Here is a 22,302-nt window from a genome sequence, read left to right as displayed (position 1 = left end):
GTCGTTTCAACAAATAATGCTGGAATGACTGGACATGCAAATGCAAAAAAAAAAAAAATGAATCTAGACACAGACCTTATAACCTTCACAAAAATCAACTCAAAATGGATCACATAGCTAAATGTAAAACACAAACCTATAAAACTCCTAGGAGACAACATAGGAGAAAATCTAGGTGACCTTAGGTTTGGCAATAACTTTTTAGATATACCAAAGGCACAATCCATGAAAGAAATAATTCATAAGCTGGACTTCATTTAAATTAAAAACTCTTCCTGTGCCAAAGATACCATCAAGGGGATGAGAAGACAAAGCCACAAACTGAGAGAAAACACCTGGAAAAGCCATATCTGATAAAGGGTTGCTATCCAAAATAGACCAAGAACTCTTAAAACTCAACAATAAGAAAACAACCCAACTGAAAAATGGGCAAAAGATCCAAACACACATGCCACTAAACATATAAGATGGCAAATAAACATATGAAAAGATGTTAATCATCATATTTGTCATTAGAGAATTGCAAATTAAAATGAGATACCACTACTCATCTATGGAATAGCTAAAATCCAAAGCACTGACAACACCAAATGCCAGTAAGGATGTGGACCAACAGGCATCTCATTTATTGCTGGTGGGAATGTAAAATGGTATAGCTACTTTGGAAGACAGTTTAGTGGTTTCTTATAAAATTAAATGTACTCATACCATATGACCCAGAAATCACACTTTTTGGTATTTACCCAAATGAGTTGAAAATTTACATCCACACAAAAACCTGCACAAAAATATTAATAGAAGCTTCATTCATAATTGCCAAAATAATAATGTGGAATTGTAGATGCACATATAAGTGTTCCACATATCCATTCAATAAGTGAATGGATAAACAAACTGTGGTATATCCATACAATGGAATATTACTCGGTGATAAAAGGGAATCACCTATCAAGCCAGGAAAAAACATGGAGGATCCTTAAATCATATTCGTAAGTAAAAAAAGCCTCCAATCTGAAAAGGCTACATACTGTGTAAGTCCAAATATATAACATGCTGGAAAAAGCATAACTATGGAGACAGTAAAAAAGTTCAGTGGTTGCCAGGGATTCTTGGGAGGGGAGGATGGACAAACAGATGAAGCACAGAGGATTTTTATGGCATTGAAGCTATTCTATATGATACTGCAATGGTAGATACATGTCATTATACATCTGTCAAAACCCATAGACTGTACAATAGCAATAATGTAAACTATGGACTTTAAGTTAATAATAACGTATCCATATTGGCTCATCAATTACAACAAGTATACCCACTAATGCAAGATGTTAATAATAGGGAAATACAGTCTCCCTGATGCAGGGGGACTGTATGGTAACTCTCTGTACTTTCCCCTCAATTATTCTATAAACCTAAAATCCCTCAAAAAAACAAAGTCTATTAATTTAAAAATAAAAGAACGTATTAAAGACATCCCAGCTGACTTGGAGATATTTTCATGCTGTACCTATTAAGTAACAAAAGCAAGATGCGGAGAATAGAATCTGATCCATTTTTAGCTTAATAAAACACCAGCAATGAATGTCTGTGTGTGTGTGTGTGTGTGTGTGTGTGTGTGTGTGTGTGTGTGTGGTTTTATGAATACGGAGAAAGGTTTTGAAGAACGCTCTTTTGGGTCTGAACATTGGTTAGTTGGGAAGTTGGAAGAAGAGGATAAAAAACAACTCAAAACTTGCAGATCACACTTTGAGCAAAAATATAGGTAAGACTGAAGATTCCGTAATAAAGGCCCCAAGGCAAGGAGGCACCACCTGCACAGGCTGGGTGGAACCAGGCACCATGGGGCAGGAGAAGGGGCTATTCCCAGAGCCACTGGGAGGAGAAACTACAGACTGACAGCAGAAACAACCTGGTTCCTTCCTCATTAGTTTAATATAACCCTATAGAGTAAACAATAGCGAATCCTCATCGCCAAAATTATATCGATTTTCTTTGTCAACCATCCTACATGTCCTGAAGCAAATGTGTATATAAAATGAAGCGTAGGCTTCAGCTCTTTAATAAATCTTATTCTGAAAGAAAAAAATAGTAACTGCTTGGTTTTTAATGAACTAAAATAGTTAAGGCTTGAGTTCCATCATTATCCTTTGGCTCATACCTTGTACCTGGAAATTTATATTTATATAGCTTATTCCTTAAATCAGATGTGTGTTTGCTCAAAACTACCGCAGCAAATAGCTACCTAATTCTACTCATCCAGTGCCTAACCTTCACCAGAAAATAACTATTCCCTTTTATCACACATATTGAAATAAATCCACACAGCTTCTTAATATGAGCATAATCCTAAAGAAAAAGAAAAAAAAATCTTTTCTTTCTTTTTTTAAAAAGTTCCCTGCAATGGGCTGCTCACAATGTCTCCTACATTCAGAGGACTGAGAGCTGGGTGAAGGCTGCTCCCGTGGTGTTCCGCGGTTTCCCAGCAACCACGTGGGGCTGTCAGGGACAGAGTGCCCGAGCTCCTCTGCTACCGGGCCACTGCAGTCCCTGGGCAGGGCTCCTTCATGCCAGGGCGCACATCTCGGTGTGCGAGGGATGCCCAGTGTTCAGCTAAACACTCCCGGGACCAGCAGCAGTCCCTGCAGAGGGCTCACTGCAAGATGACGTCGCTCTTTACCCGTGGTTCTTAGGAAGAGATCAGGCAGTGCAGGTTTTCAGCGCTGCAATGTTTTCTCTGGGGCTCTATTTGACAGCTGGCTACTGAATTCTGCAAACTCTAACATGCTTTTCTTCTCATCTGCTAAAGACAATACATTCAAGATTTTTTACTTCAGGTTTCATTTCCTCCAGCTGGAAAGCTTTGCATTCTCTCACAGTATTTCATTTTCATGACTCTTCCCTTTTGGGGACAATCTGTTAAAATATTAGATTTTTTTCAGCAGGCCAAAGAATAATTTGTGGCTTCATCTGAACAACGCTTTTCAATTTTTCACATTGTATGTGACCTAAGCAAACTATAAATTACCTAAGAGTAAACTACAAATTTTTTGTAAAAAAAAAAAAAGCAAAGGTAAAATATGAAAAATTTACAAAGGAAAATTCAACACTAATATTACTTTGCCATGGTAACATTTTTAAAAGGACTCATTTTATACACATGCTCTGGGAAGACATTCAATGCTCTTAAATTTTATTCTTCATTTTTTTTAAATGTAATGAAAATATATTCATTGAAACATATTGCCACTGCATTTCTTCCAGTTTCACTATTACCAGGCTTTGGTGTATTATAATGCAAATGTAATACACTTATTCAATAAGCTAGTGGATCAGAAATATACCCTGCTGAGAAATACCATAGATGCACTCACACGAAATGATACAAAAGTCCTACAGAAATATAAGGAACCAGGTCTTTCTTTATGCTGAGCAATAAACTTATGTCACCTTTCTTGAGAGGCCCAGCTTTCAGAAAAGGTTCCAGCTGGCCCAGAGGATATGCAGGTCTCTGGTCAAGGAAAAATCAAGCATTTGGCATCATGAGTCAAAATGGTTAAGTATCTCAACAAACGGGAAGAGCATTTTGATAGGACATCCAGGGAGGAAGTTAGCAGCTAGAACCTGAGAATTCTGGTCATGCCAACAGGGTACTATAACCAAGGTAGGAGTTCAGAAAACATAAGAGAAAAAAAATAGCTATCACTGAGCACCAAATACAGGAAAGGGATTCTACCTTTATCTCCCCAACAAGAGACATCAGAAGGAAAGCACAAAACAGAGCCCCAGGGCCTAGCTCCACCTCCAATTCCAAGAGCAATCTAAGCTGAAACAGGCCCAAAAGGCAGTTTGGAAGTGAAAGAAGCTGAGTTCAGCCTTGGAAGAGACCTAGGCAGGTTCGAGATCAAAGTGCTAGCAGATTCGGGGTCTGGAGGGCCCAATTTCTGGTTCACAGACAAAACCTTCTCACTGTGTCCTCACATGGTGGAGGGGATTAGCTCGCTCTTGGGCTCTCTTTTGTAAGGGCACTAATGCCATTCATGAGGGCTCCACTCTCATGACTCCTCACCTCCCAAAGGCCCCATCTCCTAACAGCACCGCCTTGGGGGTTAGGATTCCAACATATGAATTTGGTGGGGGGGACATAAGCATTTAGCCCACAGCAACCTGGGAGGAAGGAGCTAAGAGCAGGAGTCAGCCTCGGGGGTGGAAGCAGAGATCTGGAATGCTGAGGTCAGCTGCAAGTTACAGGAAGTGTCTAACATGGGGATGAAGAGCATCATCAGACAGACCCCAGGCAAGGAACCACCGAGACTCACAGGAGAAGAACATCTTAAACACAGAGACAAGGATCAAAGATGACTGGGCTGAGGTTTGGGGGCTTTGAGAGGTAGAAGTGCCACCGACAGAAAAGGGAGAATTAACACACGTAGCCAATCTTCCGAAAGAGAAGTGAGTTACAACAGCACCTCTACATCCCGTAAGTATTTGGAAATGGAAAAGTGGAACTTTTGCAAGATGAGATGTAGATTTCATGAGCCAAACCACAGAGGAGGGTGGTTGGAAGCACAAAAGGAGCCAGCCATCAGCGAGAAGAAGGTGGAGGGAGGAGACGCGTGGAGTGAGCAAGTGAGGTCACGGTGCCAGCAGACGCCAAAGACAATGCCATGGCTGGACGCTCCCGACCGCTTACCCTCTTTTAGCTTGAAATGTAAGGAGACAGATACAAGCTGAAATGATGGAATTGCTATCTGATAGGGACCCCGTGGCTCGCTGGAACTCGGAGGTAGCTAAAGCCCTGGGCAGTGTGGCCAAACCTCGGCCCTGTGCAGCCTGGGTGGCTGCCCTGCCCTGCCTGGGTGGCTCTCTGACTCCAGGAAAGAGAAGGGAAGTGGCAGGAAAAGAGACAGCCATCCTGTCACAGAGCGGAGTGATGCGGTCCACGCCTATCACATTTCCATTTGGCTGCAGAAATTCTGCCTAGCTAATAAAGTTTTCTGATGCGATAGGAAAAACCGATTACACGGAAACCAGAAAACAATGACAAGCCCAAGCCCCAAAACCTTTCCCCTCCCGTATTCTTCAATGCACCGTGCTCCTCTCTGTTACTCATTCAAATGTGTACGGGCTGTCCTGTCCCATGACGCGTATTTTGTGTATGTCCATTATTCATGATACTGCTCAGAGGGGCCCTGCCTCTCAAAGAACTCACAAGGTAATATGCTACAGTCATTCAACAAGCAGTCATCGTCAGCCTACTGTATTCCAGACACAAAGAACAAGATAATTCCAGCCCTCAAGTAGTTCACAGTCTAGTGCTACACATTCACAAAACATTAAGTACTGTGATGCTCTCAGACAAACTTGGAATGCATGATGTCAGAAAGATGAAAGACTAGCACATAGAAGATCCACAATTTTCATTCATTACCATTGATACCCTGAAACCATCTCTTGCAGAATTCAGTCTTTCACATATCACCAGAGGTCCAGTGATTTTGGCTGGCATGGGATGGCAGGACCAGCCAGCTGCTGCCGTATTGGAAGGGGTCTGCCATCTGCCAAGGTAGAAGGGGTGGTCGCTGGCAGGATGCTGGGACCTGGGCGGGGGCCAGACCGAGCTCAGCAACGAGGCCTCCGCTCTGGTCCTTCCTGAGGGCCTGGTGGCTGCTGGCTCCCTCAGGCCCACGCCCCAGGCTGATGTCTCCTACCCCAACCATCCCATCATTCCCTGCCTTGGCTGCCCAAGGCAGGGGTTCACAGTGACTCCTGAGCCCAAGGGTCACAGGCCAAGACCCCACATGGATTGCGCTGAGCCTAGCACCTTTTTCCCACTGCTGCTGCAGAAGTGTAGCCAGTCTCTGCTGAGAGATTTAAAGATGAGGGGCTCCCCACCCTTCATCCTGGACAGAAGAGGAGTTTACCACTGCTCACAAGAGTAACTGGAGGCAAAATTTGAGATCAGCACAAATCCATTACCACTACTGGAAAAATGGTCTAGAGAACATACCCCGTGTGCACACAAGGTCAGCTGTGTTAACTTCCCTGTTTCACACTGGTCACCTGATGGGCACACAAAAGGATCACTCTTTGGTCTTTGTTTTCTGGTATTAACCATGCTTTGCCAATATCCATAAACCATTATTGACTGCCTGGTGTGGGCAGCACCGTTGGTAAAGTGCTGTAGACCAGAGGATAAAGTAACTATCAAACATCACCCCTTCCCTCCAGGAAGCCCAACATCATGTGGGGAGAGAAGACATAGACCATGCAAGATCCATGCAGCAGAACATCTCATTAGCAATGCGAGATCCAACAGAAAGGATTCATAAACGAGCACATGGTTATCTGTCCAGGAGAGAAGAAAGGGATCCCTTAGGTTGGCAAGAAAAGAGATGGATTTATGGGAGAAGTGGAATTAAATTTTGAGGAAGGAGTAAGATAAGTATACATGGACAACACAGTACTTTCCCCATGCAGGCATTTAGTAGACATTTAATGAATGAATAAATAAAAAGATCAGAGTGTGCAATCCACATGGGTATAACTGCAATTTCCACATGAGCAAATTGCAGAGGCAGAACAATGAAACATGGAAGGCAGAAGACCGGTTTCTATAGGGGCACATGGCGGAAAAGGCCAGAAAGGGAGGTAAGGATCAGATTGTGGGAGGTATAGAATATCCTTATCCCAGGGACTTCAGGGAAACACCGAAAATTCTGGAACAGGTAAAATAATCAAAGAGCTTTGGGCAGGACACAAAAGGGAGAAATAACAGTCTGAGTCCTACAATTTAGAAATTAATCACACATTGGGGAAAATTTTTCTAAAAGGAATACTGTTTTCTATTATTTTCTTTTAAAAATCTATGTACATCACTCACAATAAAAGAAATACACATAATGCCTTCTACATAATAGAAGAAGGAATTTGTCCCCAAAGATCTGTTCTTTGTATAAATGATGCCACCACAATTGATGCTTCAACAAAAATGAATATTTATGAAATGTAAAATGATTTGGATTAGCTTATTCCAATCTCACCCTCTAAATTTAGATTTTTAAATCACGCCAAAATGTAGATTTTGATTACAAAAGCAAGTTGGAAAAAAAGAAAAGATGTACTTGACAAGAAAAAGAAGGAAAAATTAAAAAAAAAAAACTTGAAATAAGTATGACAAAAGATGATAGAAAGGTGGTCAATTAGACTAAAAACAGCAGAGAGAGATCATCTTCAAAGTGGAGTTATTTAATTCAATAATGCAGTCACATTACAAGAATGAAAATTTATTTAAAAAAAAAAAAAGCATGAAGTAAAAAAGTCTACGTGTCCCTTCTATCCTCATCTCCTTGCATACCCTTCTCCCCAGCTATTAGTTTCTTAGCTATCCTTTCAAAGTTTCTTTACACACACGTTATTATTTTCTTCCCTACCAGTTAGCATACTATATGCATTGTTTTGACCTTGCTTTTTTCACTTAACTTTATTATCTTGGCAATCCTGCTACACCTATTCATACAGATGTTCCAACTATATATTCCATTTTTTTTTTTACAGCTGCATATTCCATTGTGACGATGAACCATAATTTATTTAACTGGCCCCTACTGGTGGGCATTTGGGTTGTTTCCAGTCTTGTGCTATTGCAAACAAAGCTGCAATGAATAACCTGGTACAGTCATCATTTGGCATGCATGCAAGTATATCCTTAGGATAAATTCCCAGAAATTGAATTCCTGGGTCAAAAGGTACATGCATTTAAATTTTTGATAGATATGGCCAAATTGCCTTCCATACGAGTTGAGCCAATTTATACTCTCGCCAGCAATGTACAAGAGTGCCTTTTTCTTTGAGAATTTACCAACACGGTGTATCATCAAAGTTCTGGATTTTTGCCAATCTGAAAAATGAAAAATGGTATTTGCATTTTCCTCATTATGAGTAAAGTTGAGCATCTTTTCATACACTTAAGAGCCAACTGTAGTTCCTTTTTTGTAAACTGTTCATAACCTTTGCCTATTTTTCCAATGGATGCTGGTGTTTTTATGAATTTCTAGGATTTCTACTAATAAAACTCTTATACATTAAGGAGATTAGTCCTTCACCTATGATATGAGTTGCAAATATTTATCCTAGTTTGTCTTTTGACTTTGACTTTGCTTATGGCGATTTTTGCCGCACAGAAGACTTTTATTTTGATGTAATCTATCAATCTTTTACATCCTCTGATTTTCAAGTTATGGTTAGAAACCATAACTATTCCCCACACCCAGATTATAAAAGGAATTATTTTCTTATACTTAGATACTTCAGTTTTTTACATTTAACTAAATGGAAAAAGAACATAGAAGTTAACACCAGAAACTCTAGAGCCAAACTGCCTGGATTCATATCCTGCCTCCACTACTTATTAAGTGACCTTGGATAAATCAACTAACCTCTTTGGGCCTCAGTTTCCACATCCATAAGTGGGGATAATAATAGTTACCACCTCATCAGGTTATTGCAAGGATTAATATGTTAGTAAATTACTACAGTACCTGGCATGCAATACATTCAATAAGTGTTAAGCTATTATTATCATATATCTGGAATTGATTCCATCAAATATTGAAATTTATCTTGGTTTAAGGTGTGAAGTATAGATCCAACTTTTTTCTCCCATATGGCTACCCATTTGTCCCAACATCATCTATTGAATATTTCATCTTTTTCCCACTGATTTGAGATGTCACCTTTATCATATGCTACATTCCCATATGTATTTAAGACCTTACTATCTTTTTTCATCTTTTGTACATCTCTAATTGCCCTATCTTATCTGACCACATTGGCTAGGACCTACAACACAATATAAAATAATATAAAATAATAACCAATCACTCAAAGTAGGCCTATTCATGTTTTGATCCAATTTAGGTAGCCTCGGAGAAATTAAACATTAAAAAGTTTAAAGGCTTGAGTTTTACCTTCTTACAAAATATAAATCAACTACTAGGTTTCCCTTAATAAAAAGGTGGAAGTTTCCTTAAGAATCCAAAAAAGGTAGGATTCTTTTTTAAAGGTAGGATAAAAACTAAGATGATAACATCAAAAGTATCTGGTAACAGTACACATCTGGTACTAGGTACTAAGCTGCACTCACATCCTTGTCTTGACCTGAACATGAATGGAAATCTCTAATGTTGCTTCATTAAGCCTAAAATTGGCCTTTGAACTAAAATAGATACTATTTTATCACGTTAAGGAAGTAGCCATCCATTCCTACTCTGTTGAGTGTTATTATCAAGAATGGTTGTTACATTTGGTCAAATAACTTTTCAGCATCTAGGAGATAGCTATATCATTTTTATCCTTAGATCAATTAAATGATGAATTATATTAATAGATTTCCTAATATTGATCCTTCCTTTATTCCCATTTTGGGACTAAATTCCTTTGCCGGATTCTGTTTACTCATATTTATTTAGCAGTTTGCATCAATATTCATAACTTGAGACTGGTCTGTGGTTTTCTTTTTTGTGCAATGTTTCTCAGGTTTGGTTCCAATGTTATAGCTGCTTCTTAAAAAGAATCTGGATGTTTATTTCAGTTTAAAGAGCCTTGGAATTATCTGCTCTTTAAATATTTGGTAGATGTTCTCTGTGAAACCGTCTGAACACAATGCTTGAGGAGGAGGTAACTCTTTGGCAACTTTATTACTTCTGTGAAAATCGAGCTGTTTAAATTTTCTACCTCTTCTGAGGTCAATTTAGATCAATTATATTTTCCTAAAAATTATCATTTTCACCCAAGTTTTTAAATTTATTTTCAGAGTAGAGTAAATAGTCTCCTATGATTCCTTTGGTTTTTTTTTTTTTTTTTTTTTTGAGGCAGAGTCTCACTTTGTTGCCCAAGCTAGAGTGCCATGGCATCAGCCTAGCTCACAGCAACCTTAAACTCCCGGGCTCAAGCGATCCTCCTGCCTCAGCCTCCCAAATAGCTGGGACTACAGGAATGTGCCACCAGACCCGGCTAATTTTATATACATATATTTTTTTAGTTGTCCAGCTAATTTCTTTCTATTTTTTTAGTAGAGACGGGGTCTCGCTCTTGCTCAGGCTGGTCTCGAACTCCTGAGCTCAAACGATCTGCCGGCCTCGGCCTCCCAGAGTGCTAGGATTACAGGCATGAGCCACCACGCCCAGCCCTATGATTCTTTAAACTGTGTTTCTATGACTCCTCTTCTCAGTTCTTACTTTGTGTATCTGTTCTTTCTTCCTTTTTTTCTTGATTAGACTATCTAATCATCTATTAATTTTATTGCTGCAGTTCAACTTTTTTATAAAGAGCCACCTTTAGTATTAATATAGTGTTCTACTGTTTTTCTATTTATATTTAAAATTCTTAAAAGAGGATACCTTCGGATAGTGTTCTACATCTGTTTCCACCCCAAAAAAAGTATTGCAACAAAAAATACAGTGAACATTATCTAAGAATGTAAAGGCAAGAAATAGCAACTGAATTGGACTTGCCAAAGTTGTTTTAAATATCTCCAAATCCCCAACGACCTGATTCCACTTATGCTTTGCAAAAAGATTCATTAGTAATTTTTCTAATAACCAAACAAATAAATAAAGGTTCCATATAAAAATAAAAGGTTCCATTGGGCTTTTACAATTATTAATTCACTGGAAATAAGATTTTAGTTCTGACTATAATGAACTCACATTTTAACAACACAGGAGGCACTCTGAGGTTTTAATTACAAGCCTTCCACCTCCAGCCTATCTCTAACAATTGCCCACCAGTGCAGTTCAACAAGTATGAATTCCCCTTTTCCCTCAGTCCCCAGGTACTCGGAGTACTGTCTTGTGGGCAGGTACTGATGCAGAACGAGACCACCACCACAGAGCAGGCCAGGTACATTGCTGGGTGCCCTACCAGCCAGCTAGGGCTGTCCAGAAGCCACCCCTGACCTCAACAGAGCATGGTGCAAATGAGGCAGTCGAGTACAGTGTCAGTTTTCACCAATCACCAAAGTAGGCCTATTCATGTCTTGATCCATTTTAGGTACCCTGGGAGAAATTAAGCATTTTGAAAGTTTGAAAGTTTGACTCTTACCTTCTTGGTAAGTGGAGATCTATTACTAGGCCACAGTTTATGAAAGTGTGGAATTTTCCTTAAGAATACAAAAACAGTAGGATTAAAGCTAAAATGATAACCCTTAACACCAAAAGTATTTGGTAATAGTGCACACTTGATACTAGGCCAAGCAAAAGGCACTGAACAGACAGGCCTTGTCTTCTGAAGCCAAAAGGTGACGTTTTTGTCACAGAACTTTTGAGAGTCAGTGTGCAAATAACAACAGACGTAGAGGTAATATAGAGATGTGAAGAACTGTTAAACAGGAGGGAAGTTGCAGTGAAGATGAATTCAACTTTCAAAACAGTAATATCAAGTCCTTAAGTTTCAAGTTTACAGCCACCGAAACCCACTTAAGAGATAACACTGCCCATTTCTGGGGCCACTCAGAACTTTCAGCAACCTGTCAAGGCAGGAATACACCCAAAAGTGGAGATTGGAAGAGCCACAATCTAAAATTTAAATACTTTTTGGGGAAAAAGTTATAACAGATGAACAATAAGGACATATGCATTGCAGGCTTGGCTCTATACCAAAAAAGAAAAAAAAAAAGCAGTTTACTGGCCCACATACAGAGATGTGTCAGTGTACGAAAAATAGTCACAGCTATATGAAAAGACAGAAGAAGCTGGAAAGGAACCAGGTCCTGAGGTTTTGCAGTTAAACTAATCATGTGGATATGAAATTTTTGGCTCGTTTCTGAAATGTTTGTTAATCTTTTACCAAAAATGTCATTTATATACCGGGAAACTGATTGGGAAGACTTTGGTTAAGACAAAGCCGAACTAAATTTTGGTTAACCTTGGTCTTGAACCAGTTTGGAAATCTGATCAAGAGTTTTTGGATTCTTCTTTTTCTCGGCGTATGTGAGGGCACAGAGAAGACACTGTAGTGTGTGAAGAGGAATTATAGTACAAGCTGAGGAAGTTCAGCATTTAGAAAGCATTGCTGCTAAATGTCCATTTATGAGTACAGGATTGTGAAGGAATTTTTAAGATAAATTTATAGCTTTAGACAATCTGATTATATATTATATACTTTTAAAGATAATCTGGACTTTTTTCAAAACTCAATTTCTGAATTTGAGTCAAAAATAAACTTCTAAGGCTGGGGGACGAGTTGGAGGTGAAATGATGGTGGACAGAGGGAATAGAAACTGCTAACCAGGCGAATAAGAAACAAGTCACACGGTTTCCAGATTGCCTCTAATCCAAAAAACCTTCTCTAATCTCATACCGAGTATTCTATGATATGACAAACCCTTAATATGATCTCCTCCTATACCCAACAATTCTTTAAGGAAAAGAAAAATAGAATGCTTAGGAAATTTTTAAATGCTGGATTTCTTTGGCATTGAGCCATATGTAAAAGATTAAACATCACTTAATCCTCCAACGGCTCTAAGGCAGGAGTTAAAAAACCCTAGCCCACGTGCATTAAAATCACGTGGAGATCTTGCTTTAAAGACAGATTGTTGGGCTCTTCCCCCCAGGAGTCTCTGCTTCAGTAGTCAGGGGTGAGGACATCCCCAGGTGATGGGGAAACACACTTAGAGAAGCCCTAAGGAAATACTACTCAAAGTATGGTCCTCCTACTGGTGGACCCGTGCTGTCTCCGCCAAAAACTGAGAGTCAGCTTTCGAACACTTTATAGCAGTCTAACATTAAGAGGCATCCAAGCACGTGATCATTATTCTAGTATTCTACTGTTATTGTATTTTCCCAAAGCATTGGTCTGAGAAACACTAAAAAGTTTCGGAAGTTTGAGAAACACTGCTCTAAAAGGGCACTTCCGCACGGCTGATCACGCACGCAGCCCGGGGAGCGCAGGGTCTGGGGGACAGTCCCGGCGAGTGGGGGACAGCCAGGCAGCCCCGAGGACACCGGGAGGCTGCGGACAATTCTTGCAGCCGGAACACTGGCCTGAGGCGCAATTGCACAACTGAAGTTTCATCATTTTGTCTCCTTCCGGAGCTTCCTGGGACAACACCCAGGGGACCACCGCTGAAGGTGGCGAGACCCCAGCGGCCGGGGACAGGTGGGCGGCGCACGGTCGAAGAAGGGCAGACACCCCACGGCGCTTGCTCCGCCCACTGCCCCAGGCCGCCGGGGCATCTGCCCCCAGATGAGCTAGACCCACGTACGCGATTCCTTCAACGTGTTCAGTTTTGTTTTACGGGGTGAGGAGCTAAACAAAGAGGCAGAGGAGCGCGGGCCCGAGCCCAGCGTCAGACAGCGGCCCACGTCCCAGCCGGCGCCCCCTCGCGCCTGCGCAGGCCCCGGACCTCCGGCCCGCCGATTCCTTCCGGGCAGGCGGGAGACGCTCGGCCGCCGGGGCTGGCGCGCATGCGCAGTGGCGGCGCCCGCGCCCTCGGCGTGCCCCGGCCTTACCTGCTACGAGGGTCGCCTCCTTCCGGCCCGGCAGGGCCTCCTGGGGGCTGACGATCTTGGAGGCCGACTCGCCCATCCTCGCGACGGGAAGGAGGCTGTGGAGGAGCTGGCGGGCCCTCCCGGTGGCCGAGAGCATGGGCGGGCGCCGGCTGAGGGGCGTCCGGGGGGGCGGCGGGCCGGCGGGGCCTCAGGAGGAGCAGCCGCCTGCGGAGTCCGGGGCTGGTCCGCGCGGGCGGGCGGCGGCCGCCGGGAACCGAGGTTGCCCAAGGCCGGGTCCCAACGGGCTGTCCCCGAGGGCGTGTCCTTTCCCCTGAGAGGGTGCGCGGTCCGGTGTGGCGCCCAGGGAGTCAAAGTTCTCAGGCGGGGACCGAGTGCACTAATTGCGCGAAATACGTGAAGCGGCTGAGGCCAAAAAATAGTGCCGAGCCTTGTGGTATACCGTTTGATTTTAGAGTTCGACTCTTTCCCCACCTCCTTGGCAGTTGTTCAGTATGCCCAGTAAGATGTGAGAGGACCTGCCTTGAGGACAGCTAAGCAAATGTGTGTCACTTTCCATTGGAGCCGTTATATATAATGACAGATCATCAAAGGGATTCCTTCCCATTGATCCAAAGTGGAAACTATGCACAGGTCTCAAAAAGCACGCAATAGGGAAGATGTGTTCAGTATTACGTTATATGTATACTCATATGCACACACATACATAAATATATTTTAAACCCATTTTACAGAAGGGAAGTAAGGGGGCGAGGCACTAACATCACTGTTAATGCAGTTCGGGTGAACTTCATGGTGCTGTTGGACCATTCTTGTTTCTCAAATCATACGAGATAACATGTGTTCCTGTGACAAAGTTTCAAACTAAACGTAAGGTGGTTGGAGCCAGATGGGAGTTATATATGTGAGACTTTGGTTCTACACAAATGTTCTGTCAAAGTAGGTGGATAGTCTCAGATGACGGAAGGAACTTCAGATTAGCTCCCACAGAAACGGGAAGGCTTTGACCCAAACTCTCTCCCGTGGGTTTAGTTACCGCTTTGTTTTCATGTGGTCTGAACTACAGGTATAATAAGGACAGGAAGATTAGCGCTATTGTATTGTAAAGTACAGTGTGTTGCCAGACATACAACATTTAAAAGACTAAAGCATTTATTTTGTAATTTAGATTTCCCCTGGGCAAAATCATGCCTAAACTTACTCTTGTTTTTGCTATGAGATTATGCCAAGGAGGTTCTACAGGCCTTTCTTGAAAACACCCAAGGTGTCTCTTCTAGACTCGTGAGGGCCTGGTCACTGTTAAGCACTTGAAAAACTAAAGTCATTATGTCAAAGGAAATATTTTGTATTTTTTTATTACTGCCATTTGATACATACTGATTTGCCTTTTCTGTGTTTTGTAGTTGATTGTATGAAGTTTAACATGTCAGAAATACTCTGTAACTAAGAGCTGAAGAACGTTTAATGTTGAGATGTAATTATTTAAAGTGAAAAAATATACGTATGTGTATACATAGTATAAAATGCAACTACTGCCGTTTACACAGGCACTTGAAAACGAGAAAAATAGAAACAATGTTGCAGTTTTGTTGTTAGAGTAGTGGGATTCTATTTCATTTTCTTTAAACTTTTGTAAATGTTCTACATTGTTACAGTGTTCTCAAGTGTTCCAATGACTGTTACTTTTATAATTACAAAAAATAGCATTTTTTTTTTTTTTTCCCGGGCTAGAGTGCCGTGGCGTCAGCCTAGCTCACAGCAACCTCAAACTCCTGGGCTCAAGCAATCCTGCCTCAGCCTCCCGAGTAGCTGGGACTACAGGCATGTGCCACCATGCTCAGATAATTTTTTCTATATATTTTTAGTTGTCCAACTAATTTCTTTCTATTTTTAGTAGAGATGGGGGTCTCACTCTTGCTCAGGCTGGTCTCGAACTCCTGACCTTGAGCGATCCTCCCGCTTTGGCCTCCCAGAGTGCTAGGATTACAGGCATGAGCCACCACGCCCAGCCAAAAAATAAACATTTTTTAAAAATATATACTTTAATTTATTTCAAAGCTTCTTTTCATAAAATGGGGGTTTCTTATGACATTTAGGTTTTTTGTTTATTTCTTGAGGAGAGAATTAAATATGCCTTCAGTGATGGTGTTTTCATCACTAAGACTTCTTTTCTTCAGATGACCCACCTAATCCTCTCTTTCTCTGTACTAAGATGCTTTTTTATATAGTCCATATTCCCCAACTAGTACACACTGCTTTGATTTGTTATTTTGCAATTATGCTTTGGTTGAAGACTCAATCCTGTTAAATGCCAATTCTCTCCAAATTGATCTACACATTCAACACAATCTCAATGAAAATTCCAGCAGGATTTTTTGTTGAAAAAGGCAAACTTATTCTAAAGCTCAAGTGCAAATGCAGAATACCTAGCATAGCCAAAATCTGAGGAGTCCAGCTCTAGGCCACAATCTGACATGTTATCTTTCAGGCCCACCATGGACAAGTCCGAAGGTTTTGCCTAGCGGGCCTCAAGAGGGAAAAGCTGCCCTCCTCACGTCAGACTTGGTGCACAGGGAGTGAACTGCAATCTCGGAAGAAGCTGCAGTCACTCCGGGCCAGCCATGCTCATATCATATCTGCATTTCCAGCCCAGGCACCTGCGCTTGGAGGTCTCTGTACGAAAGGGGACAAGGTGCAGGGGGAATTGATTGATACACTTCCCTCCACCCTGACTCTATACTTTTCCACTCAGCTCTTCCTGCTCTCCCTCCCTCAGTGTTGGGAATGAGGACCAAAGAGGAATATGAAATCAGTTACGGAAAATACAGCAATAACATTTTTTGTACATCTGAGTCATGCTGTTTAATTTGATAGACCCATTACATGTCGTATCACAGCATACAGAAAGGCTATCTACCCCACCATAGGAATCAGGGATAGTGCCTACTTCCTAGGCTATCACATAAATAAATAAAACATTGGTGGTACCAGTCTACAATAAAATGGCAAAAATGACAGAGGACAGCAGAAAGAGGTGTCTCCATTTCTAATCTTCATCATAATAGTAAACTGTATGTATCACTGATTAAATGAGCCTAATTACATACCAAAACCTTTCTGTAAACTTATAAACTTCAGTTCCACGTTATTTTGTCAATGACTTTTCTTTCTTAAAACCATCTATGTGCCAGAGCTACTAAAAAAGAGAAAGAGAGAGAGAGAGGGAAGAAAAACATTTTTGTTATAAAGCCAGGTAATACACAAAGACCTTTTCATTTAGTAAGAATTGGAAAATCAATTGTTATATAAAGTAGAAATATAGCACTTAATGACAATATACTTGCTTCTTGGCTACAAATATTAAATAGTTTTTCGATGTGTTGCTTTAAATGTGCTTTTTGTATTGCCCCTACATGTGGATTCTGCTGAAACTTGCATTTGTTTAGTAAATAATTATAGAGCTCAAGCCCTGTGCAAGGTGCCAACTTGATCGTACACATGGAAGAGCAAGGCCCTGTCCGAGGACTCCCAGCGCAGGGGGGACGCATCCCACAGCCAGCCGACCACAGCACTGCACAAGGCAGACCCCACCGTAGTGGGGGTCTGGACACAGGCCTACAGGGTTTTACAGAAGTAAGGCTCGATTCTCGACCTCTGGGGTTGCAGGTCATACACATAGAGGGCCATGCATCGAAACTAAAAAAGAGCTGTCAAAAGCATGGAGCATGAACTCAAGGACAAACTGTGCAAAAAGATAGATTTCTTTCCCCTCCGAGAGGCATTCCAGCTCTTATCTTCTTTATTAAACCATGAAAACTGCAGGAATGCCTTGGCATACTCAAATTGAGATAAGGCTTTTTCAAATTTTTTCATAAAAAGCCATTAAATTAGGTAATGAGACACCCTTATAAATGAATAAATAGAAAGCTTAATAGGACACTCCATTTGCATACTTAAGACCAAGTGGCCTTATTTATGGTCTAACTGTAGAAGATACAAAGCTGTCTTATGCATTTTAATTAATGTCATGGATTATTTTACTAAATTTTAAGGGGAAAATAGAAAGAAGAACAGCTATTGTTACTTATTGCTGAGCACCCATTACTCTCCAGCACCATGTTAAGAGATTTACATGCATTATTTCTAACCTTCGCTCTGACCCACTTTCACAACTTTGTAGATGACAACATTTAGGCTCAGAGAGGTACCCAAGCAAGCAGAGCTACTAAGGAGAAGAGCCTGAATTCAAATCCAAGTTTCTCCAACTCCCAAGCTCAGGATCATTTTCCTTTATTAAAAAACGAGTTGGCTGTATCTTTCTTTAAAAATTCCTCTGCTCTTAAACACTTACTAGAAATTTGGATCTGAATGGAAAACAGAATGGAATGATTTGAGTAAAAGATAAAATTCCCTTCAGAGAACTTCCCAAGAGATTACCAATTGATTCCCAAAATCCATTCACCCCTTTTTTTGCTTAGTAATAGAACCCCCTAACCACCAGGTTGTAATTGGGTCCGTGCTACCCAGTAAAGATGACTAGGGGTGACCATGTGACGAGGTGTGACCATGTGACTAGGTTATGGTCAATGGGATGGAAGCAGACATAATGTGTGCAATTCCCAGAACATGACCTAGAAGGAGGAGGCACACTCTCCTGATGCTTCTTCTCTCCCACTGGCTGAAATGTGGGGAAGAGAATTCAAACTCAGGAACCACTGTAGACCATGAGATGGGAGCTCCATTTTGAGGGTAGCACAGTGACTAGATACAGTGAGCTAGGGTCACTGACATCATGGAGCTGCCGTGTCACCCCTAGACTGCTGATGCATGGACTAATACATTAGTGCTATATAGACTGAATGCTTGCATACCCCCAAAATTCATATGTTGAAACCTAACCCCAATGTGATGGTATTAGGAGGTGGAGTCTTTGAGAGGGTTAGGTCATGAGGTGGAGCCCTCGTGAATGAGAGTAGGGCCCATATAAAAGACAGCCCAGAGAGCTCCCTCACCCCTTCCACCAGGTGAGGACGCAGCGAGAAGCTGCTGTCTCTGAACCAGGAAGCAAGTCCTCACCAGGCACAGAATCTGCCACTACCTTGATCTTGGACTTCTCAGCCTCCAGAACTGTGGGAAAGAAATTTCTGTTGTTTATAAAGCACCCAGTCTATGACACAGCAGCCTGATGGACTAAGACGAGTAGTAAGAAATGAACTTCTATTTTGTTTAGGTCACTCTGGTTTTGAGTAGCTCTGTGGTTTTCAAACTTCGGCGTACATCAGAATCACATGGAAGGTTTATTAAAACACAGATTGCTGGACTCCAACTCAGAGTTTCTGATTCAGTCATTTGGGTGAAGCCCAAGACAGCATTTCTAAAAAATTCCCAGGTGATGCTGGCACTGCTGGCCCAGGCAGCAAACTTTGAGATTCACTGTTCTAGCTGAGCCTTTCCCAGCTAGCCCGGCCCTTGATAAACAGCCTTCAGGGCCCCCAGAGTCTAATGACTGTTCTCAACTGCCTTCACCCATCCCAGGTTGCACACTGAATCCAAAACTAAAACTTTGCTCAGTGTTAATTTATCTAGAGCTATCATTGCTGAATATGGAGAGATTGGAACATCCCATGTACAGAGCTAGGAAATGCAGTACATCCAATAGTATCTAATAGAATCTGTTGAACCCTCAAACTGGATTCTAAAACCCATATAATTGAAAACCTCTTTGAAGTCATCTATGAGTTTCCAGGATTACAACTAAAACTTTAAGTGACTTTTTTTTTAAATCTACACATCAAATTAAATTAAGCTCTGATTCTTAATAGTTCATCTTCCTGAGCTAGACTGAGCCCATTATTGAATCAGATCAAAGCTGCAGAGAGGGTCAAGCACAGGAAGCAACAGCCAACATGGCTAAGATGGAAAATGAAAACCCCCGGTGGGGATCTTAAAATTGTGAGTGGCAGCAGTGCTCGGCAGATGACACAGATAGTGACAGGCTGAATATTTGGAAACCAGAAAATGTCAAAGACGATGTAAGAGAATGTACAGGGAAACTTTCAAGTGTGTAACTCACACTGTCCATGCCCAGAGCCTTTGGAAATGTCCAAGAAGAGACAGCTCTGAGCTTTCTCCCCAGCAGGGTCCCGGGTGACTTGTGAGTTCACCTCAGCTGTCACCAGTGTCCTCTCACTGCCACCATCAAAGTACCTGACACTGCTGGCTCCATGCTTCTGTCACTCCCCGGGGCTCAGGTTCCCCCTGCTTTAATCAGACTCCCCCACAGTAACTTCATGCACTTTTCCTCTGAACCCCCCTCTGAGGAGCCCAGGAGTAGAACCCTGAAGCTGAGTCAGAGAACTTTTCTAGGACAGGGCTCGGTACTGCACAGACTTTGGCACATAGGAGGTAGTGAGTACTTAATAAACACTCATCTTTCTCTGCCCTGCCTACTACTAACGACTCACCCATGCCCAACCGCTTGGCAAGTAGCCTGCCAGCCTAGATGGGGCAGCCTTTGCCAAACCTCCTACCTTTGTTAGAGAGGGTGACAGGCCAGGTTAGTTTTCCCGACAAGTGATCTAATATCATCATGAACCTTTCCTTCAGAGCTCCCATCAGAAAGGTAATAGTAACACCAACCTCACAGGGTTTTTTCCTTTCTGTTTTCATGTTTTTTCTTGGTGAAGATTAAATAAATTAATATGGGAAAAGTGCCTAGAATAGCACCTGACACATAGGAAGCCCTTGGTACACGTTAGCTGTAATTACTATATACATAATTGGAGGGGTTGAAATCCATCTCTTCCACCAGGTAGTCAGCTTCATGCAGGCAGGGACTGTGCCCATGTTTTGCTTATTATCGTATCCCAAGTGACTACCTACTCCGTGCGGGCACGTAGTAAGCACTGAGTCGACATTGACCGAGTGAACGCACAGATCACTTGCGGCATCTCCCGAGCCAACTACAAAAGTCCCTACATCTTTCTCGCTAATTCCCCAGGACGTCTAGTGGCCTGATGCACGCCTGTCTCTTATGTTGTTATCTAAGTGTTCTGAGGTTAGGACACAAATTAAACTCCTTCACACACAAACTCAGACTCACGTCACAGAGACCCCCCCTCCACAAAGGATGCAGGTAGGATTTATTTTTATAAACACTTTAATTTGTCAACATTATCTTTTTCTTCTCTAACTACCTACTAAAAATGTATGACCATGAAACAAGATAATCCGAGTGAATACACTTAATATACTGCCTAATGCCTAACAGCTGTGGGTTATTATTATTGTCTTTATTATAAAGACATTACAAGCCCAGAGCACTGGGCTGCCATTGTAGAGACTTAATAAGCATTTGTTGAGTAAACGAACGAATGGCAAGGTGAATGAGTATACAAGCGGGGGCCTGGATTGTAATCTAGTTTCGAATTAACTAGTTCTGTGACCTTTGACAAGTTATTTTCTGTCTCTCGTTTTTCTCATCTGTGAAGTCGAGAGGGCAAGAGGGAGAAATCACAAGTTCTCTAAAATCGTTGCATCACCAATTTTTTAAGTTGAGAGAGTGTTTGACAGACCTGTCACTTAGTAGGTAGTTCATCAAGCTCACCCAGAGTCCGAAGGTGTATCGGAAAGTCGTCCATGTTTTATAGCTTAGACTGTCAGATTCTTAAGGCACAAAACAATCCCTCTAGGCACATGGTAGACTCTCAGTAAGCTGTGTGTTGATTGAATGAAACAGTGAATGGTACGATATTATCTCATTTAAAGATGCTTTAGGTTAATTCTTTTAAAGCTTAATTATCAGATAACATTTATTTGACTAATAGTTATCAATGATAATTCAATGAACTACCTGTACGAAGATAACTCAATCTGCTAATCCTACCTTTCTAAGGGATATTTTTGCCTCCAGAATACATGTACATCTTTTTTTTTCTTCAACTTGTTTTCTTCAACATGTTACTTTAACAAAATGCAGTTATTTTAGGGTTTTATTATTGTAACTGTTCGTGTGTTGTTTGTATATGTGTAAAAGAGAGAAAGAGAATAGAAAAAAAAGTCTGAAGGGATATATCCAAGATATTAACATTAGTTATCCTGGATGGTAGAAATACAGGTAATTCTCACTTCATCCTCACTCCTCTTTAACAATAAGCATGTATTTTTTAACTCAGAAAAAAATAATAAAGCTGTTTTTCATAATTCATTTATTAAATACCCTGAACTCAGGGCATATTAGCACAGTGAACTACTTTTTTACTTTCTGATTATAAAAATTGTATCATTCTTTGAGAAAGTTGCAAGTATAAAGGAGAAAACATAAACTACCTCCTTATTGTACTTCAAATCTCCCCACCCCTTACAGACGTCTGGGGGGTCCCTCAGCTTTCTGCTCATTTCCAGTTATTAAAAATGAAGTCCAGTTTGGTCCATGCTTAGAGACTTCACTCGTATCTAATAATCTCTTCCCAACTCCCAGCCCAGCACAGACCCTGTTCCCCTCCCAAAAGATACGAAGAGGGAGGAGATCCCCTTTTCCTTCCTTCTTCTCTATTTTCTGGGATCGGGGCCAGGGAAGAAGGATAGAAGAAATGGAACAAGGCTTTCTCCAGCTGGATGGCCAGTGTGAGTCTCTGTGGGTTGCTCTGCCGGCTTCTCAGGTTCACAGCCAGTGGCATAGGGACCCTCTGTGTGGCAGGTGTCCCTTGCAGACTCTCTGGCTGAATGCTCAAGTGAGCCTCCCACACATGCTACCTCCTCCTGGGAGCTCCACCACGAAAAACCTCCTCTGAAT

General features: G+C 41.6%; 1 protein-coding gene across 1 annotated transcript in view; it reads right to left on the bottom strand.

Moving 5' to 3' along the window:
• The window catches only part of MSRA (methionine sulfoxide reductase A), a 326,674-nt gene extending 312,832 nt beyond the window's left edge, over positions 1-13,842 (bottom strand). Inside the window, exon 1 of the mRNA XM_012654932.1 lies at positions 13,512-13,842. Within this exon, the coding sequence (XP_012510386.1) occupies positions 13,512-13,647 (136 nt within the window). The 5' untranslated portion in view covers positions 13,648-13,842. The remainder of the gene's footprint in view (positions 1-13,511) is intronic.
• Positions 13,843-22,302: the final 8,460 nt, after the last annotated feature.

The sequence above is a fragment of the Propithecus coquereli genome, unplaced genomic scaffold (genome assembly GCF_000956105.1).
Source record: "Propithecus coquereli isolate 6110/MARCELLA unplaced genomic scaffold, Pcoq_1.0 Scaffold451, whole genome shotgun sequence".
Taxonomy (NCBI): Eukaryota; Metazoa; Chordata; class Mammalia; order Primates; family Indriidae; genus Propithecus; species Propithecus coquereli.
This window is presented reverse-complemented; position numbering and strand designations above follow the sequence as displayed.